The sequence below is a fragment of the Anastrepha ludens genome, chromosome 4 (genome assembly GCF_028408465.1).
Source record: "Anastrepha ludens isolate Willacy chromosome 4, idAnaLude1.1, whole genome shotgun sequence".
Taxonomy (NCBI): Eukaryota; Metazoa; Arthropoda; class Insecta; order Diptera; family Tephritidae; genus Anastrepha; species Anastrepha ludens.
Genome location: NC_071500.1, coordinates 74,157,697 through 74,174,038, shown reverse-complemented (window position 1 = coordinate 74,174,038; position 16,342 = coordinate 74,157,697). Strand labels below are relative to the sequence as shown.

The following is a 16,342-nucleotide window of genomic DNA, read 5'->3' as shown; positions in this document are numbered from 1 at the left end:
CACAGTTTTGCTTCGTAGTATCTCCTACGCATTTGGAAAGTGAAGTTTGCAGTGCCTCGATACGCACAGAAATTACCGAACAAGAGAAGCAACAAGCAAGACGGAACACATATTGCGATAGAATGAATTATTGCATAAATTTATAATAATTTACCTTATTTCATTGTGTTTGTTCATTCCATTTAAAACTTTTGAATTCTACATTATATACAGGTAAAATTAAAAATTATTCTAGGTTCATAAAAAATACATAAAAATCACCAATTTAAATTCACTTCATAAAATATAATATTAAACTTAAATTATCATACTTGGCATATTCAGCTACTTTTGATTTTATTTTTATTAGCTGTGGTTCTTAATTCTAAACCTATGCTTTGTATTTGAGATCCAGATTCTTTTGCGTCATTGCCATATTTTCTTTGTCATCTTTTTTTTTACAATAAATTTTCTTCCTTTTTCCTTTATCTTTTATTTCTAATAATTTTAGTTCCTGCTTTTTTAGCTCGTACCTTCTTCTGGTACCTGGCTATCTAGCCATTTTTGGAATTTCTTTTTCTATAGCTTTTGGAATTATTAAATATATTATATTATATCCATAAGATGAAAGTGTACTTACGTCCTTTATATTTTTTAATGCGAAAAGAATAATCAGTAGTCAAATTTTGACAGTAATGGCGAAGCGAATGTAGTTTTTTTACCAATGGTAACACAGAAAATTAATTTTCGACTCTTGTTCGTCATTTTGTGGCGAAAAGCCGGTTTACTCTATCAATTCCGTACGTTTCATGGTTAAAGTCTTAATTATAAAGGGTCTTTCATAAATGACGCCTAGATGTCAGTAGTGAATAATTTCAGATTTGTCAAGTAGGCTGATGTAGAATTTTACTCAATAGAACAACGCGTTAAAATTATTGAAACTTATTATGAAAATGGTTCATCTGTAAGAACAACATATCGCAAAATTCGTAATTTTTTTGGTGAAAAGAATACCGATTGAGTCGCCAATTCAAAGGTTGGTGGTTCTGTCGTTAGGTATCGTTTATTGTTGTAGTCTGTAAGAAATCATGTATTTTTAGATTTACTAAAAATTAATAAACAAATAATTTATATTTATTTATTTTATTTTATCGTACGACACATCACTTTAAAAAATCTTTATTACAATGCAAATATTAAGCCTATAAAGTTAGTCTTAGAAGTTGTGTTACAACTAAATCTCATAAATTTGACAACTACTCACTTTTATATTTGAATAACAAATATGTATGCAATTTTATTCTACATTTCTTTTTGAAATATTTCACTTGCAAATTCGGAATTCTTAATACAGTTATTGCAAGTCTAGTACGATGTTGAGAGCAATATGGTTGCTTTGGTTAAATTGAACTAATAAAATTTATGAGGTTTATATTTCTAGGGTTAAAATATAATAGTGGTCACATAATTAAGGACGCTAAAAGTACGGAAAACGCTTGCAAACACGATAACATAACGACCACAACAGGACTATGCAAAAGATATAATCGGCAGCAAAAACGTAGACAAGATGTAAAGCAACCAATAATCATCAAGGAGTATACTTGCGGAATGGGTGGAGTCTATCACTTCGATCAGTCATGGGCAGCTTACCGAACTCGGATTAGATCAAGGAAATTTTGTCTAAATGAAGCTATTGCAAACTTATAGATGTTATTTCGAAAAGCTTATCCAAAAGTAACTCTTCTCGGATTTATCCGACGTCTTACAAGAAGCATTCTTTCAAAACCAATAGAATTTCATCCAGTTTCAGCACGGAAGAGGAAACGAGAAAACGAAACTAGATACGATGGAGTCGAGCACTACGTAAATTACTCAAAAACTCAACGCCGATGGAAATTTTATGGCAAGTGTACAAAATTTATATGCATGAAATGTAATTTCGGATAGCATCCAGATAACTGTTTGTACAAATATCATGTAACTGACTCATCAAATAACTAAGAAATTTAAAAATGTATAGATGTATAATATGTCACTTTATAAATAAAATTTGTATTTAAATTCAAAACCTATGTACTCGTATATATTGTAATTTTATTTTCATAGAAGTATCTCTCCGAATACGGTTATGCATGATATATCATACGCTTTGCCACGCCCACATCTTTTGAGATATTTTTTTGTCAACATTGCCCGAGACGAACAAACTAGTTTGATCGTGTAATGTGCAAAAACAAAAGTGTACTCGCAATATTCCTCAAAAAATGTGTACAGTTTGTTATACAGCTTTATCTACATAAAAATTAGTTATTTACAAATTAATAAAAACTCGAGTGGGTAAGCTTGAATGTTCCGCAGAGGAGCCTTCAAAATTGTTTCCTTTTCTATTGCAAAACTTAAATACTATATTTGCTAATAATGCGTCTATTGCTCGTAAAGTTTGGGCACTTAATGAGCTATTTAATTCTAATATTGGCTGTGCTTTATCTTGATCACGCTTCATAAAAATTCTTAATTTCTTTATTATGGTATTTATAATACGTTCACATATAAGTAGATGATCTACTTGTTCGTGCTTAACTCCCTACCCGTAATTAAAAAGTGAGATTTCCCATACAAAATTTCTCTCCCAAAATCTGAGACTATAAAAAAACCTAGATAATAACGGTACTTTTTGACATACAACCCTGTGTTTTCTATGTAATAGTTCATTATTTTTACGAGTGTAAAGAAAAACGTCAAAGCGAAAACTAAATAAAATGGATGCCGGCAAAGAAAACAGGTTTCTAGACATAATTCTAATAAATTGTTTGTTAGGTATTATTTACTATTCATTCTTATAACAGAAAAAAACGTGTATCCATAAATGTGTGTCCTCTTATTACTTATTATAAAATGTAATATTGAATTTCAAATATGTATTGCTGCCATAATTTTTTTTAAACCTCAGTAAACGTCATTTAAGGATTTCCTCCAACTGTTTATTATTAGCAGCCAATTGCGCTATTAAATTAGTATCCCTTCTCCTTCTAAATTAGCTATCGTTAATAATAATTAAACAAACCAAAAATATTCCACCAAAATAATTTCTATGAGGAAAAACAGCAGTATTGACAGCTGATTGTCAATTTTGCAGGTAATCTGCCATATGTGAACGGGTAAATTAATTTTGGGAATTTATTGGTAATTAATGCGTATGTGAACGTACTTTTAATTATTAGTTATATGTTAACTGACCAAGGCGTCCGGTTGAATTTCTATCTAGTTTGTCTATTCCTGTGTATCTAGTTTGTGTATTTCTATCTGATCTGTAAGATACTTTGTTCATACCACGGCGAATCTATTAAAGGTGATGTTGGTAAATCAGCTGATTTGTTTTTTTTATTTCTTTCGCTGTGTCCGTGTGCCTGTCAGCACAGAATAAAGCAAAACGAATTAATTTTTTGTTTTCTACTTTTACAATACTTTGCCGTGACAATCAAACATGCAAAACGTTGTTGGTCTGGTGCAACCACCTTTAATAAATGCGCCTTGTGATGTACCTAATAATATGACCACTATTATATATATATTTGTATTATATTTAAATAAACCTTTAATCAAAATATTTTTATATCGGTTCGCCGCTCCAAAACTTCTATGCAAGTTTGATATTTGAAATTAACGATGCCTAAGTCCTTTAGAACGTTTAGCTTTTGCTCTAGAGTTGTATCGGCCTTTAGCGTTTCGAGTAACAACAATGCAGTCCCACGTGCTGTATTCAGCAACTTCTTCGAATCGTGAACTCTACATAAAGATTAAAAGATAAAAATTAATGTTATTGTTTGTAGTAATGCATGGATGTATCTAGATATCTCCGTCGTTTGTTGTATATATTATAATATCGGTAAATATTAAGTATTTGCCGCTTTCGAATCACCACTTCTCTGCTTACTAGAAAATTCCGATGTTCTTCATGTGAAAACTTTCTAAGTTTAGCGAAGATCAAGTGATTTTGTTTACAGCCGCTTAGCTCATAAGCTATATGCTTGGTAAGTTTAAGTAGGTATATTTTTGCGTTAGATGGACTAGAAGTGGAAATATCTATCTGTCTCTGGATCTCGGTTCTGCTTGTGTGTAGGGAAGTTAATGCGGTGGCAAAAGAGGATAAAGTCACTAGATTCGTGCGCAGGGGGGCGCCCTCTCTTGGCTAGTTGATATTGACGAAGTTCTGACAATATTAAATAAGGATGGGGTTATGGTAGTAGCATACGCCGAACACATGGTCCTAATTTTATCAGGATCATTTCATCTGAGTCAACTCTGATTAAACGAAGCTGGTGCTATTTACCAGCAAATATAAACCTCCACACTTTAGACTGCCCAAATTAACTAACCACATTCTCCCGCTCTTATCGGCAATCAAGTGAAACTTGATCTGAAACTGAAAATCACGTGAAGAAGGCCAGTATAGCTTTCTTCTACTTCTGCAAATCTATATCCATGCTCGGTAAAAAATGGGAACTTAAGAAAACTATGGTTGCCGATATATAGTGATGGACAAAATCTATATAGACCCCCTATATTCGTCCAAAAATTTTATTGAGAATTGCTTAATATAAAGTCGTCAATTTAATTGCCTCGATGCTATGTCGGCTTCAAGCGATTATTGATGCTAACGGTGGACCAACTAAATACTAAAAAGCAACCATATCTAGGCTTAAAGTTTTCATATTAAATTAAGTTAGTTTTATACTGTAGCACGTAGACTTTGGTCAACGCTGGTTTCGCGTGTTCCCCCATAAATTTGTGTTTTTATATAAAAAAAATAGATTTTTTTTTAGTTTATTGTGATAGAAAAAGGACTCAAGTAAAACTGTAATGACACAATTTTAAATAAACTTTATGGACTTTCAAACCAACGGAAAGGGGTGTATGTAGACTTTTGTTCATCATTGTATTTATAAATCACGAAACGAATATTGAAGCAGCAGTGATGATAAAAAACGTAACTGTAACGAATTTGTCTGCACAAGTCCATTTTAAACAAAGACAACGCATTTTATTTTTCACTATCACTGCCACTTAAGTGTGTAAATACCCTTAATACAACAAACGAGAGATTTATAAATTTAAATGTTTACTACTGTGATCAAATTGAATGATTGCGTTGTTTCACAGTTTACCATTTTTAATTATTCCTCCAAATCTATTTCATTTGCTTCAAAGTACAATACATTTGATCACAGTGGCATATATTTGTAGTTATAATTTTTAATTAGGCCATTCGCGGATTTTTGTTTTTTACGATGGAATCAGTTTATGGCTTTCACGGCACGTTTCAAAATAAAATGACAATCATAAAAATTTTTTGACACTCTAGATCAGAATTGTGGTATATCTATTATAACTTAACAAAGAATCAATTTCGCGTTTTTTAATGCATAACTTTCTAAAATTTGATATGGTCAAAATTTGTTCATTTCTAAAAATGACACAAATATATTCAAATCGATGAATACGATCATACAAAAACTAGATCTTTCTTAAAATTTTTATGATTTTTCAACACATAAAAGAATAGTCTTTAATCGATCGAGCCGTCGGCTCTTTTAGACTTTGGCGACCGCAAGCAGTATATACTTTCTCTGAAAATATTGTTTTGATAAAGTAAGCATCCTTTGAATTTTCATCCTACCGAATGGCCCATAAGTTACAACATTTAATATTACTTTTTGAAAAGCAAATCTGGTCGTCGACAATATTGTCCAAACAGCGCGAACAGATTACGGGTCATGTCGTAATTAAATTGCGCTGCGCCTGCTGGTGAAAATTTATTATTCATAACAAGACTGTCAAATAGGAAGCCATCTAGTTGATTGGAAATCATTCGCAGTGTAAGATTAAAGAGGTTTAATGATAGTTCACGCTCCATATTGTGAAGTGTTGTTACCATCACCTATGCAAAAAATGACAACAAGAAAATCATACTCTCTTATTATATTTTAATTTATAATGACGGCTCACCTGAAACATCTCCCCTGCACTGGAAGATAAAATGAAAGGCTCTTTGGAACTCTGGTCTGGTAAGCTGGACCAACAGTCATGCCGATAAGGCATGGATTTTGCTTTTATTTCACTTACCGCCCTCGTCGCTAAACTTTCAATAAGCTTATGTATCCAGTGTTCTAGCTCATTGACTGGTTGATCAAACACTGACTGAATTTCAGTTGAATGCGGGCCTACTAGCGCAACATGCAAATGCAAATAATGAACATTTTCACCCCATTCACGCAGTACCAACGCTAAGTAATTGATAGCATTCAAAATGGATATGATTTCAACCTCCCCACTGCTATAAAGTTGCACGAGGCGCCGTCGGAAATTTTCTATGAGTTCTAATTGAAGCGAAAGAAATTGTAATTGCTGGCCTGGTTGAATAAGCGTGTAATACCGATCCTTTATAGCTTCAAGCAGGCGTATGAATTGATCAGCGCATTTGGGAATTTTTAAATCGTTATCGTAAAAGTTAGGGTCAATACGCATCCAAGGACTATCACCATGTAATATAAGATCCATTTTCTCTGCGCAAACTACAGAACAAAATATTTACAAACTTTAGTATATTCGTTAAGTGTTATCATACTTACAACGCTCTTCAAGCGAAATCCACTTCAGCAAATAAATTGGTTGAGTTACAACGCTTATCACACTGGGAAAACTACTTGGGTATCCAAAAGTCCCTCGAAGCTCAGCCTCGAAAGCTAAAGTCTCGTCCAGCAGATGAGCAAATAGAAGTTCGTCCTGGCATATTTCCTCAATATCGGCAGAAAGTTTTTCAATTATCAATTGTACGAGGCCACGAATGAATTCTAACTATAAAAAAAATAGTACATTTTTCAAACAAAAGAAAGCTTTTTTGTAATAATACGTGGTAATCGGCCTAGCTGCTAGTGCACAATTGGCTTTTTTAAGGTTTAGTTATTATCCTAATACAATATATGACTAAATAAACAAATTATTTAAGTAAAAACTATTTTTAATTTAATAATACGTTTCCTTCAAGGCAAATCGTAGATCTCCAGGTTTTGGGTTTGAGAGAATTGTTAACTGATAACACTGCTACTAATAGTTTGATGGGAATTGGGTTTAAACTCTAATTTTGATTTTTGTTTTTTTACTCTTATGTATGCATACCTAAATTTCAGTCGCCGGCAGCCAACTAAATTGTCTCGAAAGAAAAAAATATTATGTAAATGAACACCATTGAAACCATTTAATGTTAAAGTGCTGTGAAAAACGCGTTTGGAATAGGTTTGGATTATAATAAAGTCTGCGTAATCGAATCGTGTCCGGCAAAATTCAAACGAAATAATTCCGTTATAAAAAAATGTAAATCCTTCTAAAAAACCTTTCCTTTTCGCAATACGCGACCAAGTAGCGCCACAAAGCAGATGTGAAATGCACCTGATGAGTTCCACAATGAGCTAGCGATGCTGGCACGTCTAATGGTTGTTGTTGTTGTAGCAGCATAAGCTTTCATATCCAGCGGTAATGCCTAGTGATGAAGACCACCAAATTCCAAAAAAAAATAATGTGCAAGTTCAGGACCAAATAAATTACTCGAGCTCCGCATTTGACCCCAAAAAATGTAGGATCACGAAACGTTTTTTGTAACAACGAGCATATACATATGTACGTATGCAAACGCCAGTAGACAGTCATGCGAGAGAATACACATAAGTATACAAACAAAAGTAATATCAAAAAATGCAAACACAAATATGAGCCGCATTAAGGTGAATGACTTGAGTATTTCAGATGTTAAAGTACATAAATTACAGATGTGTTGAAGAATGCAGCGGTTGCCAACAGAAGAGATTAAAATAGCACTTAGAGGGTTTGGCGTTCCACCACATTCAACTTTTACAACTACGTTATAACAATAAGATGTCGCGTAGATCGACAACAGTGGTCGAGGCAGTAATTCTTAGTGCAACTCATAAATTCCACATACAAATTTAAGAAAAATATATAGTAAATATTCATAATAATTCTTACACGTATATTGTAATTAAGTTTGCCAGCTTTTACTGCTGCTGGTTGAAAAGTCTGTCCAACGAAGAGATGACCCTCTTTGCTCCAATTAAGTATTTGTGTAAAGAACCATTCTGGTTTGTCCAAACGATTTGTTTGCCGCACACCAGTAAAGTGATATTGGAATCTTAAAAAAAGAATTAAGGAGTGATGTATATTTAAACATTATATTATTTAAATTTTATAGTTCTGAAAACAATTAGATCATCGTTAGGAAACAATTAAATGTTAATACATTTATTCTTGTAATATTTGAATATACTTTGATCCGGAAAATTTTCAACCTTTTTGAAATATTGAAAATAAGCTTTTACGTAAAGGGTATTAATAAAGTGTGCCAGAAGCGCCCCGTCTGCTTTTAACAAAAAAGGTAAATTTGAAATTTCAAAACAAATTTGATGAAAAATAAAAGCCAAAGCAATTACATATTGTTGTTAACCATGATTCATCACCATTGCACCTTTGAAATATCACTTTGTCACAATTTTAAAAAAATTTTAAGCTTATTTGTTTGAAAATACAATGTTCCATTACAATAATACGCCTTGCTTATAAGGAACTTTCAGTTGATGTTCTTGTTATGCGAGAGCAGTATCATAATTTTTTCATTTTGTTGCCCTATGTCAAGTTTTGAAAAAACTTTGTAACACTTGGTGGTGATTTTCCAATGCTTTGATTTATTTTAATTTATACTAAAATTTTCCCCACTTGTACCATATTGTAGTAATTTTGCTTCGTTTATAACAAATAACAAGTTTTTCCTCTTTTTATAAATTACCGTTACATGGTACCTACCATATTACCCAAAAAGTGTGAAATACTAGATCGCCTCGAAAAAGGCAGAACAATAAGATGTTTTGTAAGCTAATAGTGTTTAAGACAAACTATAGAATAATGAATGAAGAAGGATTAACGTTATTCGCGTTAAATGCAATTAACTGGTTAACCGTCACAAAGCGATCCTGCTATTTGTATTTATTTTTACTAATTCTCAAAGTCTGAAAACATACCTTTGTCTATATGGAGCCAGTAACAGCTTTGTAACAGTGCTAACTATTGGGCAAGTTATGCTTGGTGTGATCAATTCCAGTGGTTCAGTCTCTTCGGTCGGTGACTTTATCTGTAATAATTCGTAAATGTAATAGAAAATTTTTAAACATATTTTCACTAATTTACTAAAAATAAATATTCGGCTAACAGCTGAGCTTTGATAATGCTATCTCGTGTTGGTGAAAACGTCAGTGAATCATATTCTTTATAACCCCAACGCATTGACTTTAAGACAAACTCCAGCTCACTAAAAAGATGACAACATTCAATATTAATATCAGTAAAATAAAATGATACGAAAAACACAATAAATACAAGTTTATAACAAGTATAGCGCTATTTGGTAATTCTAATTTTTAATACGAAACCTTTCATCAGATTCGAGTAGTCCTTTTTTGGGAATTTATTTTTATGGTTCTAAACCGAATTCCATTAAAAAGATCCTCTAAAGCTTTGATATTGAATAGCAGGCTCTAATAGAAGCGTGGCGGTAAAAATTCAAACTTACAGTTCCGTTATGAAAAAAATCTAAATGCTCCTAAATAGATGAATTTTTGTCGCAATTTGATAGTTTTGTGAGAAATTTAGAAATACGTTGTTCTACACAATGAGTTCCACGTATGTTCCTATGTACACTTCGGCCGAGTGTTTGGCCGAGAGAGGGACTTACAGTTCTAAGGCATATAGTTTTTTATAAGGACCTTTTTCATGGCAGAAATATAGCGTAGGTTTGAAAATGCCTGCCGAAGAGCGACCGCTATTAAACAAACTGTTGATGCCTCGTGGCGGAGATTCGAACCTGGGCACTTCCGAATGGTAGTTAAGCTCCAATCCATTCGGCTACGGCACCCGGAAAGGTGCAAAAGGTATACCGAAATTAGAAACATTGACGACTTCCTCAGATGAGGCCAAAAAAAAAAAAACGAAGATCAGAAGATCATTAACAAAACCGAACTTATCGTTGTGTGAAACCCAAGCAGTTTTAAGGAAAAGTTATGTTAATGTATCCAAAGAGACGACTGGAAAACGTTTACGTGCAAAATACCTCACCTTCCGGAACATATTGAAAAAATACTTCCCTTTCTAGCACTTTTGATGAATAAAATTTACCAAAAAACATAATTATCGTCAGCTGCGATGATGTTTGGAAGAATTTTACAGGACAACGTTCCCAAATAGCCGAAGTTGTGTAGAGTGCCGAAGGTGTGTAGAGTGGAAACAGCAAAATGGAATTGAAAGGTTGGCGACCGCTATTAGGAAGGCCATTTCCTTCATTTTGGTGTTATTGTAAAAGTTAAACAAACAGTCAAAGGAAAAAAATATGGATGGTCAAACAATTATCAAGGCAAATTCAGCTGGTACGTAGCAGAGACCTGCATGGCTCACTGTTTTCTTGAGTTGTTCATACGCTAAATTTCTTGCTCACATTCAGTCAATTGAACCAAAATATTCGGTCAAGTGCAGTCAGCTCATGCAGGCGAACGCGTAGTTCAGCTCAGTCAACACGTATGATCTAATGTCTTCGGCTCAAATCTAATCATTGAACAAAAAGCAGCATTGAATGAAATTAGCATCGGCCTTTGCGTTCAAACGATCAAACTTGTTCAAAGAAGTAATTGTCATTATTGTAAATAGCACATGTTCGAGCACTCGAGCGTTGGCGTACAATGTACGCTGTAAATTGCGTTTCGTATTTGAAAGGATTAGTTGGTTTCAGCAATGTTTCCTTATTTACATTATTTTCTTTCGCGTTTTATTATAAGTTTAAAAACAAAAAACAAATATGAAAATATAATGTTTTTGCTTTTACTTTGCTATCGTTAGTTACAAGCAAAAACTCATGCGGGATCATACCGGATGTTCAAACCGGCTCATTTGGCTCTATAGGCCTTTTATTCTTGTTCAAAAAAATGAATGTATAGCCGAACGAGCAAATACCCAAAACGGCTGCTATGAAGACGATTGGTGATAACATCGGAGAGCTAAAACGCAGCACATGATTTGATCATCATTCCAACAATATTGCTGTGTTGCATTACCATTACTTTCACTTTTCACTTTTGAAAAACACCTAGTTACGAGCGGGTCTTCGGTTAAGTAGGGAAAAGTGTAATTTCTGTAGGTCATAAATAGGATATTTAGACTACGTGGTAGACAAACATCGTCTACACGCATATGCCTTGAAATTAAACTATAGTTCGTACAGAGGTCATAATAAATATTAAGCAGAGAATTTAAAATCAAATACAAAAATTAATATATCACGTTTCTATAAACGGATTAAAAGTAGAAAATATATTTTTTTCTTTTTTGCGCTCAGTGTTTATCATTTTAAATATCATAAATTGTGTATAATAGCTATTGCTACACGTTTAAATCGAAACTTTTCAAAACTAATTCTATGATTCTAAGAAAAAATGTCTACCTGTTAATTTATTAATAGAAACATGGTATACTATTTTTTTTTTTTTTTTATTATTGTCTAAACATTTACCCATGTATGAAAATATTGCTTTAGAATCAAATCACCTCGCACCACTAAAATATGTTTTACAACTGTATTCCCACTCTAATTACCAAGAATAATAGAGTACAGGATCGCGCATTTCGCACGTGCATAATTATTATAACTTTTTTCTATTTTCAGTTTCTATCGATTTTACTTAAGTTTGTGATACTCCAGACTTGGAAATCTCTCAACCGCCTCTTACTGATATTGATTATTGAAATTGTTAAAGCTTAATTATGAAATGCTTATAAATATTTCATCTAGCAGAAGTAGCTAATCGATGGACGATGAATGGAGTATGCTGGTTTGGAAAATCTTGGCAGTTGTATTTGTCACAGGCCGTGTGAGGGGGACTGTTGTACTTTCCTACAAAGTAATCTAAGCTAACATAGTCTTGAGTAAATCATTTCAGCGAAGGTCGATTACCTCTACCAAGTACACTTATGACGATTTGCTCCGACAATTGGAAGATATTTTTAATACACGTAATGAAGACTGCTTACTCATAACTAACTTAACATAAACTCCCATATTAAAATTAAAAATATTATTCCTTATGTCCCGAATGTATATTGCAATTCGTAAGCTAAATAGAGTAATGGAAAACGAAAACATTATACAGGGTCCGGCAATCGAAGTGTAACCAATTAAAAGGGCCATAAATTTAGTTTGGAAAATTACTTTTATTCAAAAGTAAAAAGTGTGTGAAAATAATTACTGTATTCAAAAGTAAAAAGTGTATGAAAATAATACAAAATTAAGAATCAATTTACTTTTGTTCGATATGACCACCTTTTGCCTTGACTATGGCCTTGAGACGGTCCAGAAACGAATCGCAAGCTGCCCGAATGTGATTTTCAGGTATTTTGGCCCACTCGTGGACAATGGCTTTTTTAAGAGCCTCCAGACTGGTGAATCTCTTATAGAATAATCCATCGGATTTGCGTCTTGTGAATTTGAGAGCCATTATGTGGAGGTTATAAAATTCATTCTTGGTTCACTCGAGCTTTGTGAGACGGTGCCGAGTCCTGTTGAAAAGTCCATGGTCTGCAACCCAAAAGCTTGTCAGCCCACGGCTTCAAAGCAACCTCCAGAATACTTTCCCGATAATATTTCACATTTACCATGACGCCAGGCTCGATGAAAACGATTGGAGGGCGCCCATCTGCGATTGCAGCGGCCCAAACCATTACCTGTGGCGGGTGCTGCCTCCTGGTGACCAATCGATAACTCAAATTCTCGTATGAACGGTCGATCAAATAAACCCTATTGTTTTGGGAGTTTACGAATGGCTAAATTTGAAAAAATGTCTCGTTAGAAAACACAATGTTCAGAACTTAACTGCTTTCGTCCAGGCGAAACAACTCCTTCGCTCTCTCAAGTCTAACTTCTTGCTGCTTTGGTGTGGGATCATACGCCTTTTGGATTTTGTAAGGTTTGACTTTGAGATCAGTTTTTAGTATGCGACGGATGCTACGGTCAGATATTTCCAATTCTTTCGCCATTTGATTGGCACTTCGTCGGAGATTTCGCTCAAGTCGCTTCTTCACTTTTTGAACCATTTCACGTGACGTTGCAGAGGTTTGATGACCACCTCCATGACGTTTCGCGATGCTACCAGTATCATTGTAACGATTAATGGTGCGATAAACAAAAGCTTTATTTACTTTAAGGTGCTCGAGCTCACGAACAATCGCTGGTTGTGATTTTCCAGACAAATATAATGCAATCGCGGTATTACGTTTGTAATCCATTACTGATTTTTTTTTCGCGTTTACTCTCGGAAAAATGCTTTCGCGCGCTTGTAAACAATGCTCTGGACTGTCATTTACCTAACTAACAGACAGCTGATGCCAATGCATAAGCTGCGCGAGCGGTCTGAAGTTGGTTACACTTCTAGTGCCGGACCCTGTATATTAAAATACTTAGTAATTTTGTAAGTGAATAAAATATTTATAATAAACAAAAAAATGTCTTAAAGTTAAAACTTTAGACCTTCAATGTTATTCGTTACCGAAATTATTTGCAACAGTTTTATGTATATATTGCCAAATTATACTCGTATATATCACAATCGCTATAATCTACTTAATATTGGTATTAAATGATATCAGAACAACTCTTCTTTCCACAATATAGATTATTGTATACATTGCAAGTGGAAACCTTGATTATTTTCCACATTTGTACGCAAACTGTAAAATGACATTTCGAAATTTTATTTCGATTCTCTGTTACTGTGGCGCACATTGTTTCGCCCTTTTACGCGCAAACTTGTATTTTATTATTTTTGACTAATTGCAAACCTCATTGAATATCAACTGATTTAACTATAACTTTATTGATTAAACTATAACTACGACAAATCTCGAACTGAATTCGTCTGTATATAAGACTAGATAAAATCTGAAACAAACTGCTTAATATTCAATTGCAGCCGGGGTCTTAAGTCTGTAGCTAATCAACAAGTAAAAACGGCTGCAAACTTTTGAGTGATGTATGATATTAGATAAACATAAAGCGAGTTGATACAATCATTGCAAATATGGCCTACAATTAGACCATGTGGCTGTTGTAACAATAGTTAGTATATTAGATGGTATATATAATTTTATGTTAGTAAGTTCATATTCCTCTTATTGTTCAAATATTACCTTGCAAATTTATCACTGAGAACTTTGTGCCAGTAGGTAGCCGTTTCTATAGCATATACTTTAAGGTAATGAGCTTCAATGTCACATAATCGGCCAATGATACTATTCTCACAATCATTATTTTCAAATAGCGTTAGATATATATTGACCATTTTAGCCTCGTCCTTTCCATTGATAGCACTATTAAGACTCTGGCTAGAATGTAATAACGAGAAGTTAGCGATAATATTGAAATGACTAACATATCCCTTACCTGATCAACTGTATATCTTGAACAAGTTTTAAATATTGCGTCAAATGCTGTAGCTTCCGCACTTTTTTTAATTCGTTTAATATCTGACTAAGCGCTCTATCCGAATCTCTAGTTTTTGCCACCAATTGATTTTCGAAATGACAAAGTTTTTCTTTTTGGAACTCAAGGCTTTGACTCACTGTTCCTTGGTTTTGCAGTGCCGTTCTAATATCTGAGGGTCTCAATTCATCGTCGTACTCACTGCCCAACTGAAGAAAATAAATTGGTTAATATTTTACCGTAAAACCAAAAGAATATGTTCGGACTCTTTCTTTTAATCCTTTTATAGAAGCATAGTACTTATTCGCCAAAACAGCAGCATGATGAAGTTTCTTGCAACCATCGCCAATTTCTGAGTTGATACTTGCAATTATACGTTGCTCCACAGAATATTTGGTTTGCATCTTAATTTTTTTTAATCCCATTCAAAAAGCAAAAGTCAAAACAATTTCGATATTATGGAAAATTCAAAATAAATAAATAAATGTTCGATACTATGCGAATGCAGTCCCATAAAGCGTCGTATAAACTATACAAATTACCGTACGGATTTTAATTTCCATTCTTCAAAAGACATACTGTTATTAAAAATAAATAATATATATGAAATAAATAAAAACCCATATCAGACGGTGTGGTATGTATTATTCGCCAAAGTTCACTTCATCAGTTCGATAGCAACAGAAATCATAAGATGTAACCAAGGCGAATTTATTATAGGTGACAGCAACCAGATATAAGTAAAACCCTACATGTATTTGTTGTTGCCTTTGGTACAGGCATCAAGTCAAATACAACACAATACGAATGTAAACATACCAATACATACAAACAAAACATATCATTTTGACGTAAGCCATATCTATGGCGAAAACTTCAGCTGGGTGAATGCTGTCACCTATAAAAAATCCACCTTGGATAAAACCAAGGCGTATCTATAGAAGGTGGTATCATTAGAACTGATTAATTCGCCTTGGGCGTATTGGCACTTCTGTCAAAAATTTGTGCCTAGTTTATTTCTACATTGCATTTGTAACAGTTATATTGAAATGCAAAAAATACAGATTATCCGGCGGCCGCCGTAGCCGAATGGGTTGGTGCGTGATTACCATTCGGAATTCACAGAGAGGTCGTTGGTTCGAATCTCGGTGAAAGCAAAAGTAATAAAAAAAAAAAAAAAAATATTTTTCTAATAGCGGTCGCCCCTCGGCAGGCAATGGCAAACCCCCGAGTGTATTTCTGCCATGAAAAAGCTCCTCATAAAAATATCTGCCGTTCGGAGTCGGCTTGAAACTGTAGGTCCCTCCATTTGTGGAACAACATCAAGACGCACACCACAAATAGGAGGAGGAGCTCGGCCAAACACCTAACAGAAGTGTACGCGCCAATTATTCATTCATTCATCCGGATATAAATAATATCATATTATTTCATTGTTATTTTGAATGAAAATATGGTGAAATGTGTGTTGTGCACAAAAATTATGATAAGCAAAATGGGTTTTTTTTCCTTCTCTTTCTTTTTGTCTTATGTGTTTCAACTTAAGTTTCAGATCTTGGTATGGTAGATGCATATACTGCGGAAGGCGATGTGCTTGTTTCCCTATACTGATATATTCAAGTCAACCAGCGGTGGTCTGAACCTTGTTCCATTTCCCACTTCTCTGCTTGCTATATTTATGATTAACTTGACGAAAAATTTGCATGAGAAAGTAACAAAAAAGTTATCGAGCAAGATTCGCTCTTTTCCGACGCTGCCATTACATGTTCAGTTATGCCA

The 16,342-nt window shown here is 33.9% G+C and overlaps 1 protein-coding gene across 2 annotated transcripts; it reads right to left on the bottom strand.

The window, feature by feature from the left end:
* Positions 1 to 1,301: 1,301 nt before the first annotated feature.
* Positions 1,302 to 15,179, bottom strand: LOC128859828 (RINT1-like protein). 2 transcript variants are annotated; one of them, XM_054096922.1, is made up of 11 exons: positions 14,830 to 15,179; positions 14,525 to 14,772; positions 14,272 to 14,466; positions 9,235 to 9,355; positions 9,069 to 9,178; positions 8,023 to 8,185; positions 6,612 to 6,837; positions 5,989 to 6,554; positions 5,694 to 5,920; positions 3,576 to 3,768; positions 1,302 to 3,524 (listed from the first exon to the last, which is right to left on the bottom strand). In XM_054096922.1, exons 1-10 carry the CDS (start codon positions 14,986 to 14,988, stop codon positions 3,582 to 3,584), a joined length of 2,202 nt encoding a protein of 733 aa, XP_053952897.1. In that variant the 5' UTR covers positions 14,989 to 15,179; the 3' UTR covers positions 1,302 to 3,524; positions 3,576 to 3,581. The 2 variants fall into 2 exon arrangements, with proteins under 2 accessions (XP_053952897.1, XP_053952896.1); XM_054096921.1 differs by having other exon boundaries at positions 1,302 to 3,768; positions 14,830 to 15,178.
* Positions 15,180 to 16,342: the final 1,163 nt, after the last annotated feature.